The 12,066-nt window shown below is 42.2% G+C and overlaps 1 protein-coding gene across 1 annotated transcript in view; it reads right to left on the reverse strand.

The window, feature by feature from the left end:
* Positions 1–12,066, reverse strand: part of LOC137624247 (Bardet-Biedl syndrome 2 protein homolog) — a 110,182-nt gene that overhangs the window by 33,599 nt on the left and 64,517 nt on the right. Inside the window, exons 10-13 of the mRNA XM_068354759.1 lie at positions 4,551–4,706; positions 2,223–2,399; positions 1,818–2,036; positions 487–653 (exon numbers count right to left, since the gene is read on the reverse strand). Of these exons, the coding sequence (XP_068210860.1) occupies positions 487–653; positions 1,818–2,036; positions 2,223–2,399; positions 4,551–4,706 (719 nt within the window). The remainder of the gene's footprint in view (positions 1–486; positions 654–1,817; positions 2,037–2,222; positions 2,400–4,550; positions 4,707–12,066) is intronic.

Below are 12,066 nucleotides of genomic sequence, written 5' to 3' on the forward strand. Positions count from 1 at the left end.
TTACAGGGAAATAAATATTTTTCTTTTCGTCCTGAGGAAAAAAAAAAAATATAATACGTAAGATATAGTACCTTAAAGTGTGTGAGAGGGCAAACTGAAGAAGAAAATTTTATTCTTTTTGACAAATTTAATGTATCAACCACAAGAACAAAAGCTTTATAAGCTTTTCAATGATTTTAAATCATCTTGTGCACTTGTACATTTCTACTACAATTATTATTATTATTATTATTATTATTATTATTGATGTTTTTGTTGCTGTTGTTACCGTTATTATTATACAATTTATTATTATCATTATTATTATTATTATTATTATTATTGTTATTGTTATTATTATTATTATTCTTACTAGCTAAGCCACAATTCTAGTTGGAAAAGTAGGATGTTACAAATCCAGCAAAGAAAGGGAATAAAAGTAAATAAGAAAATAAATAAATTACATAACTATTATAACTATCATACCAGCTACATAAATGAACCTACATATCAAACATGAGCCTTGCGTCTTCTGCCCTGACCACCAATGTGCGGATGACCCCAGAATGGTCAGCCATATCAGCAGACAGTCTTTGTCGTGTTGCATGAAACTCCTCAACTCTTTCCAAAACTGATCCGAGTTGTTCCAGGTCTGATGGAAAGTCTGTTTCAACCTGACAGAAAGATAAAGGTTTTTAAAATGATTCAGACTCATCTTTCATTTCAAATGACACTTGTCATAATCATAGACTTCCATAGCAATCCATGTAATTTATTAATAAACCCTGTATGTGCTTCTTTATACAGAAAAATATAGGTAATAACTAAGTGAATGAAAGATATTTTGATAAAGGTGTGACCTTAGAATGCTATGAATCAGTCAATTGATCGTATTATTAAGGATGAATTGGTGGATACATGTGTCTAAAAGTAAGAAAAAAGGATGAAAACTCAAAGATTAAGATTGTTTGGACATATGATAAGAATAAATAAGGAATAGCTGGTCATAGAAGTAGTGGATATGTAAGCAGCACGATAAAGACTTGTGAAACGGCCCAGGAAATAGTAAAATTATGAAGAAATTAAGACCTAGATCTAATTGGAGTTCAGTTTGATAATGTACAGGATAAAGGAGAATGGAAAGAACTCAAAGATTATGATGATGATGAAGACAGAGAACTAGATGATGATAAAGATGAAGGGAGGGAATCGATGAGGATGATAATGTAATGCATACATGATGACCTTTAAATGAACATTTTGGAACAAATTGCTTTTTCCTAAGTTTGTAAATGGAGGATGATACTTTGGAGAGGGAAATCGTGATGAGTAAGTTCTAGAATTTTGAAACATGGATTAAAAATTCTGAAAACAATATCTAATAAACCAAGAATGACACTGATAAGGTATAAGAATTGAAAAGCTCAAACACATCAAAGAAAAGGATTGCAATGTTACGTAATGAAGAGCTTGCCTTCCAGAACACAGACTGCTGTAATGATGATGAGAGAGAGAGAGAGAGAGAGAGAGAGAGAGAGAGAGAGAGAGAGAGAGAGAGAGAGAGAGAGAGAGAGAGAGAGAGAGAGTGTCCAACAAGGAAACTGTATACACATTGGAAAATTCAACACAAATTGAAAGATGGAAACTGCTAAAAGAAAACAGGGAAAAGGTAGCAGAAGAAATGGTAACATGTTGTATTAGCCAAAACTTCACATTACAAACATTCGCTAATAAACAAATCTGGGGAAAAGGGGGCCGACTACCAATTTACATCTTATCACTAACAATGAATTAAAAATGATCAGAAAACCCTAAGAAGGAACAAATATGCATCTTACTTGTAGGTCCTCTAAGTTGAGATAGTTAGCTAAAGCTTGAATAACATCTCCAGCAAGATCCATATCATCTGTTCTCAGCGTCACTTCACACTGAGGAGTAACCTGGATAATCAAGGGCATGTTGGTGCGTAGGGACAAGAAAGAGACATCGAAGTCTCCCTGTTCCCCTGCTTGTAAATCTTCTAAAAGCAAGAAGCTTGCATTTACCCACATGACAATCTGAAAGTAGTTATTTCTCTATTACGTATTATTGATACAATTAGTATTACACTATGCATTAAGAAATCGATACAGACAATATATTAATTCAACAGTAAGAATAAGAAATATTTCAAATCAATCTTTCTAATTTGGTATGCCATATTAGTCATTTGTTTATGTGACGAAGACTAAAAATCCGCTTACCCTTGCAACACGCTCACTAATTTTAAATCTAACATAGCCCTGAGGCTGATTAACTGGGGTTGTACATAACGCATACATCGAAAACCTTGGAAGCTGACGAGTCAATTCAAAAACATGGTAATGAAGAGACCCCTTGTAGCCGACCATAGTCTTGATGTGAAGATCAACAGGAACATCCTGCAATGTTTCTTAATGTAATCTTTGAATGAGTGATACTTAACTCGAACTAAGTGTTGAATATGGGACTGCGAACATTTACCCCTACAATACCAGGACTGTATGTTATCTTAATAGAAATTAAAATTACCATAAAGTTTCAAATATTTTACAAGCAAATATCAGGATAAGAGTTGGTAGTAAATAAGATTAAAAGATCTTCAATAAAAGGTTTCCTTCGAGCTCACAAAGGACATGCTTTAATAAATGGATGAGAATATTGCAGCACACCTGCATTGTGAGGCTGCTATTACCTTTACCAAAGACAAAAGCTTGAAAAAATTCCCTTTACCACTGGCTTCCTCTTACCAGGAAAAGGAAGTATTCAACCAATTGACTCTTTGTGTAACTTTGGATATCAAGAGAGACTTACAAAAAATTTAATTTTACTGTTAACTAGCTGAACTAATGTGAAAACTAATTTTTTAAATGATAAGAAAATTTATAAATATTTTCTTCTTTACTACAGGTTTCAGTATCTATAGGACATTGCTCTCAATAAGTCTAAATGAGCTAATTAATCAATGTCTTCAGAAAAAAAATGTACGTTACGATTATACTAAGATAATAAGAGAATGGAGTATATGATTATCTCATAAAACTCAAACTTTCATTAGAGTATGTAAACTTACTCTAGTACAATACCACTTGAAGAAAAAACTCCTAAAGTGAACCCAAAATGAAAATAAAATTATCATCCACTTAATAACTGAAATCATTTCTAATTTAGCAGTCATCCCACTTAAATAACCATACGTCAATAATAACTTCAAATACTGAAAGGTTAAAACATTTACAAAAGAAATTTAGTAGTGTGACGTGTACTGATGACTCAAAAGAATATAAAAATATCACAAAGATTATTATCATTCCCTGCAAAGAGGAAACAAGAAAAACAACTGAACCAAGAGATCAGATTTGTGCAAAAAGCAGAGAACATAACTGAACGATGTAAACAAAGCATAAGTTCATCCCATTCTAAAAACCATCTAACAAAATGTGAAAATTCAAAATAAACATCTTCTGACAGAGAGGAACCAGTGTCCCATATTCTTTTATCACTCATATATGTACAGTATTTGAGAATAAAAAACATGCATACAGTATTATCTACAATGTAACCATCCAATTACTGTACAGTATATACATATAATGCATACAAAAATTATTAATGTTTAACCTACTGATATACCATACTAAGGTATTTAGGTTGATATTTAGGTGGATGGATGGAGTGAAGGAAGCTCTGGGTGATAGGAGGATAGATGTGAGAGAGGCAAGAGAGCGTGCTAGAAATAGGAATGAATGGCGAGCGATTGTGACGCAGTTCCAGTAGGCCCTGCTGCTGCCTCCGATGCCTTAGATGACCGCGGAGGTAGCAGCAGTAGGGGATTCAGCATTATGAAGCTTCATCTGTGGTGGATAATGTGGGAGGGTGGGCTGTGGCACCCTAGCAGTACCACCTGAACTCGGTTGAGTCCCTTGTTAGGCTGGGAGGAACGTAGAGAGTAGAGGTCCCCTTTTTGTTTTTGTTTCATTTGTTGATGTCGGCTACCCCCCAAAATTGGGGGAAGTGCCTTGGTATATGTATGTATGTATTTAGCTATGGAGAATCATAGTAATAAAATGAGCTTTGATGAAGTTAAATCAGCCTAAATTATGGAGGATAAACATTGATATCATGATTACTTATAATCATTAGAAATTAAAATATAATTTGCAAATGATACCCTTGAAGGAATATCCCCAGTCAAAAGAAAAATCTATACAGTCAACTTAAAGAACAACTCCAAGAGTTCCAAGACCAGAAACAACCACTCCATAAGCATCAAGCTAGATGCGGTTAGTTTCAGATACTTAACCTGAGACAGGTCACTTATTGACGAATGCATTATTATCTTAAGAGAGAAAATGAAGCTATATACTGGTGTTTACTGGCTCCTGACAAGGCAGAGAAGTCTACTAAACATTGAAAAGAAAAGATAACATTTATTATATTGGAAAAGTCTCCTTAAGGTTTGTAGTTTTGTTGGAGTTTATAGAACTTTTTACCTAGTTACACAGTTGGTGACCAGTTTCCCCAAATTACCTGAATTCTCCAACTTAACATACCTTTGGAGGATACAAAGGCACTCTCACGCTAGTTGCAAGATTATTATCTCTTGGATGATAAACGTGACTCTCTCCTTCGAATATTCCTTCCGCAAATATAATAACAGCTTTGATTATTGTGTCATTAGTCGTTGCCAGAGCTATCTCCACATGAGGCTGAAATATATAAAAAAAAATGTTATTTTCCTTAGTAAAATAAATTTTTGAATATACTTACCCGATGATCATGTAGCTGTCAACTCTGTTGCCCGACAGAAAAAACCTAAGGTCGGGATACGCCAGCGATCGCTATACAGGTGGGGGTGTACAACAACAGCGCCATCTGTCTAGTAGGTACTCAGGTACTTCTTGTCAACAAGAACCAATTTTCTCCTCGGTCCACTGGGTCTCTATGGGGAGGAAGGGAGGGTCCTTAAATTCATGATCATCGGGTAAGTATATTCAAAAATTTATTTTACTAAGGAAAATAACATTTTTCAATATTAATCTTACCCGATGATCATGTAGCTGATTCACACCCAGGGGGGTGGGTGGAGACCAGCATACATGTTAACATTAGAAGCTAAGTATCCCGTATTTCATTTTAGCAGTTATTCAAAATAACAAACATAAAATAAATAAGTACCTGGTAAGGAAGTCGACTTGAACCATTACTCTTCCTTTTTAAGCACGTCTTCCTTACTGAGCCTAGCGATCCTCTTAGGATGCTGAGCGACTCCTAGGTGCTGAAGTATGAAGGGCTGCAACCCATACTAAAGGACCTCATCACAACCTCTAATCTAGGCGCTTCTCAAGAAAGAATTTGACCACCCGCCAAATCAACCAGGATGCGGAAGGCTTCTTAGCCTTCCGTACAACCCAAAAACAACAATAAAAAGCATTTCAAGAGAAAGATTAAAAAAGGTTATGGGATTATGGGAATGTAGTGGTTGAGCCCTCACCTACTACTGCACTCGCTGCTACGAATGGTCCCAGGGTGTAGCAGTTCTCGTAAAGAGACTGGACATCTTTAAGGTAAAATGATGCGAACACTGACTTGCTTCTCCAATAGGTTGCATCCATTACACTCTGCAGAGAACGGTTCTGTTTGAAGGCCACTGAAGTAGCGACAGCTCTAACTTCATGTGTCCTTACCTTCAGCAAAGCATGGTCTTCTTCCTTCAGATGAGAATGGGCCTCTCTAATCAAAAGCCTGATGTAATAAGAAACTGCGTTCTTAGACATCGGTAAAGCAGGTTTCTTAATAGAACACCATAAAGCTTCTGATTGTCCTCGTAATGGCTTTGTACGTCTTAAATAGTACTTAAGAGCTCTTACTGGGCATAGTACTCTCTCTTGTTCGTTACCAACCAAGTTGGACAGGCTTGGGATCTCGAACGACTTGGGCCAAGGACGAGAAGGAAGCTCGTTTTTAGCTAAAAAACCAAGCTGTAAGGAACATGTAGCCGTTTCAGATGTAAAACCTATGTTCCTGCTGAAGGCGTGAATCTCACTGACTCTTTTAGCTGTTGCTAAGCAAACGAGGAAAAGAGTCTTTAATGTGAGATCCTTAAAAGAGGCTGATTGAAGCGGTTCGAACCTTGCTGACATCAGGAACCTTAAAACCACGTCTATGTTCCAACCTGGTGTGGCTAACCGACGCTCCTTTGAGGTATCAAAAGACTTAAGGAGGTCCTGTAGATCTTTGTTGGTGGAAAGATCTAAGCCTCTGTGGCGGAAGACTGCTGCCAACATGCTTCTGTAACCTTTGATCGTAGGAGCTGATAGGGATCTTACATTCCTTAGATGTAAAAGGAAGTCAGCTATCTGCGTTACAGAGGTACTGGTTGAGGAAACTGAATTCGCCTTGCACCAGCTTCGGAAGACTTCCCATTTTGACTGGTAGACCTTGAGAGTGGATGTCCTCCTTGCTCTGGCAATCGCTCTGGCTGCCTCCTTCGAAAAGCCTCTAGCTCTTGAGAGTCTTTCGATAGTCTGAAGGCAGTCAGACGAAGAGCGTGGAGGCTTGGGTGTACCTTCTTTACGTGCGGCTGACGCAGAAGGTCCACTCTTAGAGGAAGAGTCCTGGGAACGTCCACTAGCCATTGCAGTACCTCGGTGAACCATTCTCTCGCGGGCCAGAGGGGAGCAACCAACGTCAACCGTGTCCCTTCGTGAGAGGCGAACTTCTGCAGTACCTTGTTGACAATCTTGAACGGAGGGAACGCATACAGGTCTAGATGGGACCAATCCAGAAGAAAGGCATCTACGTGAACTGCTGCTGGGTCCGGAATCGGTGAGCAATAATTCGGGAGCCTCTTGGTCATCGAGGTAGCGAACAGATCTATGGTGGGCTGACCCCACAGGGCCCATAGTCTGCTGCAAACATTCTTGTGAAGGGTCCACTCTGTGGGGATGACCTGACCCTTCCGGCTGAGGCGATCTGCCACGACATTCATGTCGCCTTGAATGAACCTCGTTACCAGCGAAATCTTTCGATCTTTTGACCAGGTGAGGAGGTCCCTTGCGATCTCGAACAACTTCCTCGAATGAGTCCCTCCTTGCTTGGAGATGTACGCCAAGGCTGTAGTGTTGTCGGAGTTCACCTCCACCACCTTGCCTAGAAGGAGGGACTTGAAGTTTCTCAAGGCCAGATGAACTGCCAATAGCTCCTTGCAGTTGATGTGAAGTGTTCTTTGCTCCGGATTCCACGTGCCCGAGCATTCCGGTCCGTCCAGTGTCGCACCCCAGCCCGTGTCCGATGCGTCCGAGAAGAGAAGGTGGTCGGGGGTCTGAACAGCCAATGGTAGACCTTCCTTGAGAAGAATGCTGTTCTTCCACCACGTCAGCGCAGACTTCATCTCTTCGGATATAGGAACTGAGACCGCTTCTAGCGTCATGTCCTTTCTCCAGTGAGCAGCTAGATGATACTGAAGGGGGCGGAGGTGGAGTCTCCCTAACGCGATGAACTGGGCCAGCGATGAAAGCGTCCCTGTTAGACTCATCCACTGCCTGACTGAACATCGGTTCCTTCTCAGCATGCTCTGGATGCATTCTTGGGCTTGACTGATTCTGGGGGCCGACGGAAAAGCCCGAAAAGCTCGACTCTGAATCTCCATACCTAGATAGACAATGGTTTGGGATGGGACGAGTTGGGACTTCTCTATATTGACCAGGAGACCCAATTCCTTGGTCAGATCCATAGTCCATCTGAGATTCTCCAGACAGCGACGACTTGACGGAGCTCTTAAAAGCCAGTCGTCCAAATAGAGGGAGGCTCTGATGTCTGCCAAGTGAAGGAATTTGGCAATATTCCTCATCAGTTTGGTAAACACAAGAGGTGCCGTGCTTAGGCCAAAGCACAGGGCTTGGAACTGGTAAACGACCTTTCCAAAGACGAACCTTAGGAAAGGTTGGGAGTCTGGATGGACGGGGACATGAAAGTACGCGTCTTTTAGGTCCAACGAGACCATCCAGTCTTCCTTCCTGACCGATGCTAGCACCGACTTCGTCGTCTCCATGGTGAACGTCTGCTTGGTGACAAAAGCATTGAGAGCACTGACGTCCAGCACCGGTCTCCACCCTCCTGTCTTCTTCGCTACCAGGAAGAGACGGTTGTAGAAGCCCGGGGATTGATGGTCCCGGACTATGACTACCGCTCCCTTTTGTAGCAAGAGAGACACCTCTTGCTGTAAAGCTAGCCTCTTGTCCTCCTCCTTGTAGTTGGGAGAGAGGTTGATGGGAGTAGTTGCTAGAGGGGGATTGCGCAAGAACGGAATCCTGTACCCCTCTCTTAGCAACTTCACAGACTGAGCGTCTGCACCTCTGCTCTCCCAAGCCTGCCAGTAGTTCTTGAGCCTGGCTCCCACTGCTGTCTGGAGAGGTAGGCAGTCAGATTCTGCCTTTTGAGGACTTGGAACCCTTCTTCTTTTTGCCACGATGACTGTCGACACGGGTACCTCCTCTGCTGGAGGTTCTGCCACGAAAGGGCGGGATGAACCTAGACGCTGGTGTGTCCATCCTAGGTCTAGGCACGGAAGGTAAAGCTGTGACTTTACGTGCGGAAGACGCCACCAGGTCATGGGTATCCTTCTGGATCAACGAGGCAGCAATCCCCTTGATCAGCTCTTCCGGAAAGAGACACTTGGAAAGCGGAGCAAACATCAACTCCGACTTCTGGCATGGTGTGATCCCCGCAGACAAGAAGGAGCAAAGGTGATCTCTCTTATTAAGCACTCCAGACACGTACGAAGCCGCAAGCTCACCAGACCCATCCCGAATGGCTTTGTCCATGCTAGACATGATAAGCATGGCAGAGTCCTTATCCGAAGGGGAGGTCTTTCTGCTTAACGCTCCCAAACACCAGTCCAGGAAGTTGAAGATCTCAAAAGCACGAAAAACTCCCTTCAACAGATGGTCCATGTCAGAAAAGGACCAGCAAATCTTGGAGCGTCTCATAGCCAGCCTGCGGGGAGAGTCAACCAGACTTGAGAAGTCGCCCTGGGCAGAGGCAGGAACTCCCAAGCCGGGTTCCTCTCCCGTGGCATACCAGACGCTAGATTTGGAAGCCAGCTTGGTAGGTGGAAAGATGAAGGCAGTCTTCCCCAGTTGCTTCTTGGACTGCAACCACTCTCCCAGTACCCTCAAAGCTCTCTTGGATGAGCGCGCGAGTACGAGTTTCGTAAAGGCAGGAGCTGCAGACTGCATGCCTAAAGCGAACTCAGAGGGAGGTGAGCGCGGGGTTGCAGACACAAACTGGTCCGGATACAACTCCCTAAACAGGGCAAGGACTTTCCTAAAGTCTAAGGAGAGAGGCGTAGACTTGGGTTCTTCTATGTCGGAGTGCGGATCGTCCAAATGCGCAGCTTCGTCGTCATCAGATACTCCTTCATCCGAATGCTGAGGAGGAAGTGGCAAAGGCGGAGCAGACAGCTGAACGGCTGAATCCGGCAGCACGGGTGCATGCGTAGCTGCACTGGATCCAACATCATGCCGCTGCTGGTCAGTCTGCGAGCTGGCAACAACAAAAGCGGAGTGCTGGTGCGTGGGAGGGACTGCCGTGGGTTGCAGAGACTGCCGCATTGCGTCAAAACACGGCAGCTTGACAGCACCTTCCCACTGCTGATGCGGTAGCTCACGCATGTCAACGGAGGGTGCCGCATGTCGGCCAACGTCAACATGCGTCTGGCAGGGTCGACTGCGCATCGGTGGTGGAGCTCTCACAGGTGGAGTGTGGGAGCAGGCAGCCGCAGTATCTGCTGAGCGCACAACCGTGGCAGGTTGTAGGTTAACAGGTGCAGTGTCAACCTTCTCAGCACGATACTCCTGCATGAAGGAAGCAAGCTGAGACTGCATAGTATGCAGCATAGACCACTTAGGGTCTACCGTGGTTGGTGCGGCAACAGACGGAGTGATTGCCTGCTGTGGAACCACTCTACCTCTCTTGGGAGGTGTGCAGTCTTCGGAAGACTGCGGCGAGTCCGAACTGACCCAGTGGCTACACCTGGGCCGTTGGACTCGCTCGGAAGGGACCTTGCGCTTGAGAGGTCGTGAGACCTTGGTCCAACGTTTCTTCCTAGAAACTTCTTCCACAGACGAGGAATGAATGGGCTCACTCGTCTGTTTGTGGATGGGACGATCTCTGCAAGATGCGTCCGCAACCACTGAGGGTACATACGTACGCTGATCAAGGCCTGTCGAACCCTTTGGTCCTTCGACATTGCTTCTCCCCTGGGCTTGGGAGCTTGCAAGAGGTCCCGGACTGGGAGGACGACTGGCACGAACAGATGCACCCTCATGCGTAACACTGACACTGACACTTTTCACCGCACTTGCACTCACTACACTTCCCACTGCACTTTTTTCTTTCAACTCTTTGACATCGGCCAAAAGTTGATTCCGGTCATTAGCTAATGACTCCACTCTGTCACCAAGAGCCTGAATGGCACGCATCATGTCCGCCATCGAGGGTTGAGCACTAGTAGCAGGGTCGGGAGTCACCACTACAGGGGAAGGAATAGGTTGAGGGGCATGGGGAGAGGAAAAATCAAACGAGCGAGAAGAACTCCTCCTGATCCTATCCTTCTCTAGCCTACGTGCATTCTTTAGGAATTCATTAAAATCGAATTCCGAAAGCCCAGCGCATTCCTCACATCGATCTTCCAATTGACAGGATTTACCCCTACAATTGGAACAAACGGTGTGAGGATCTATAGAGGCCTTCGGAAGACGCCTAGAACAGTCCCTAGCGCTACACTGCCTGTACTTAGGGACTTGAGAATGGTCAGACATCTTGAATTCTTGAATTAGCCAAAGGGGGAATCCAAAATCTATCAAAGTTCATCAACAATTAATCCAAAACTAATCAAAAAGCTTGATAAGCTAATGATAATAACTCCTGAATAGCGAAATCTAAAATCTAGAGCGAATACATCACCAAAAGCGTGAAAACAACTCCAGAAACAACAGCGTATCCAAGTAGGTCTTGCCGGTGGCACGACAGAGGAAAAATTGGTTCTTGTTGACAAGAAGTACCTGAGTACCTACTCGACAGATGGCGCTGTTGTTGTACACCCCCACCTGTATAGCGATCGCTGGCGTATCCCGACCTTAGGTTTTTTCTGTCGGGCAACAGAGTTGACAGCTACATGATCATCGGGTAAGATTAATATTGAAAAATTAGAGATATGATTACAAGAAAGCATAAGATATACAAGAAAAGATTTACTGATAAATCATTTTCATCCTTATATCACACAGAAAAATTAAAACCATAAAAAAATGTTGTCGTAGAAATCTTTCAAAATAAATGTCTCGGCAGCTTCATACAAAAGTTTTATTTGACATTTATTCATAAGTTACTTAGCAAATATGTGAAACGGGAGATTATGATCTACAAAGATTTAGGCTTGTAACTTATTATACTCTTTCTTTTTTGTGATAAAGTGAATCTATTAATCATTTTACTGAATCATAGCTTTCTGTGATATAAATATGTGAACTGAAAACTGAGCTTTTGGTCATCCAGTATACCTAAAAAATTTAGCATTTGTATTAAACTGTTGCTAAACAAGAACAATGAGTCCTATTTTTAATAAACCTTTCTTAACACAAATGCACCATACTTTACACATACTGTACCTGTATAATAATTCAAATGTAACTGGTACAGAAAGGCTGGAATTAGCCAACAAGGCACTATTTGCTCTAGCTACTCATTTAATCTATGGAAGAAGGAAATTGGGATTCTTGTAATATATCACTTATTTTTATTCAGTTTTGTTTTTTCAAATAAACCCTATGCCTTTTGCATAGATACCCCATTCCTAGATACCCCATTCATAGAAGAAAGATTTTCTTATTTCCCATAGGTTGATGATACACATACATATCTCAAGTTCCTGTTAGTAAACTAAATTATATATTGTGTAGTCAGCAACACTTTATACAGATGTTAACATGATCAAGGATAATTGATTACTGAGAAAATAGGATTGCTAATGCAAGTTTCATAATCACATTTATTACATTCATTTTT

Source organism: Palaemon carinicauda, chromosome 31 (genome assembly GCF_036898095.1).
Source record: "Palaemon carinicauda isolate YSFRI2023 chromosome 31, ASM3689809v2, whole genome shotgun sequence".
Taxonomy (NCBI): Eukaryota; Metazoa; Arthropoda; class Malacostraca; order Decapoda; family Palaemonidae; genus Palaemon; species Palaemon carinicauda.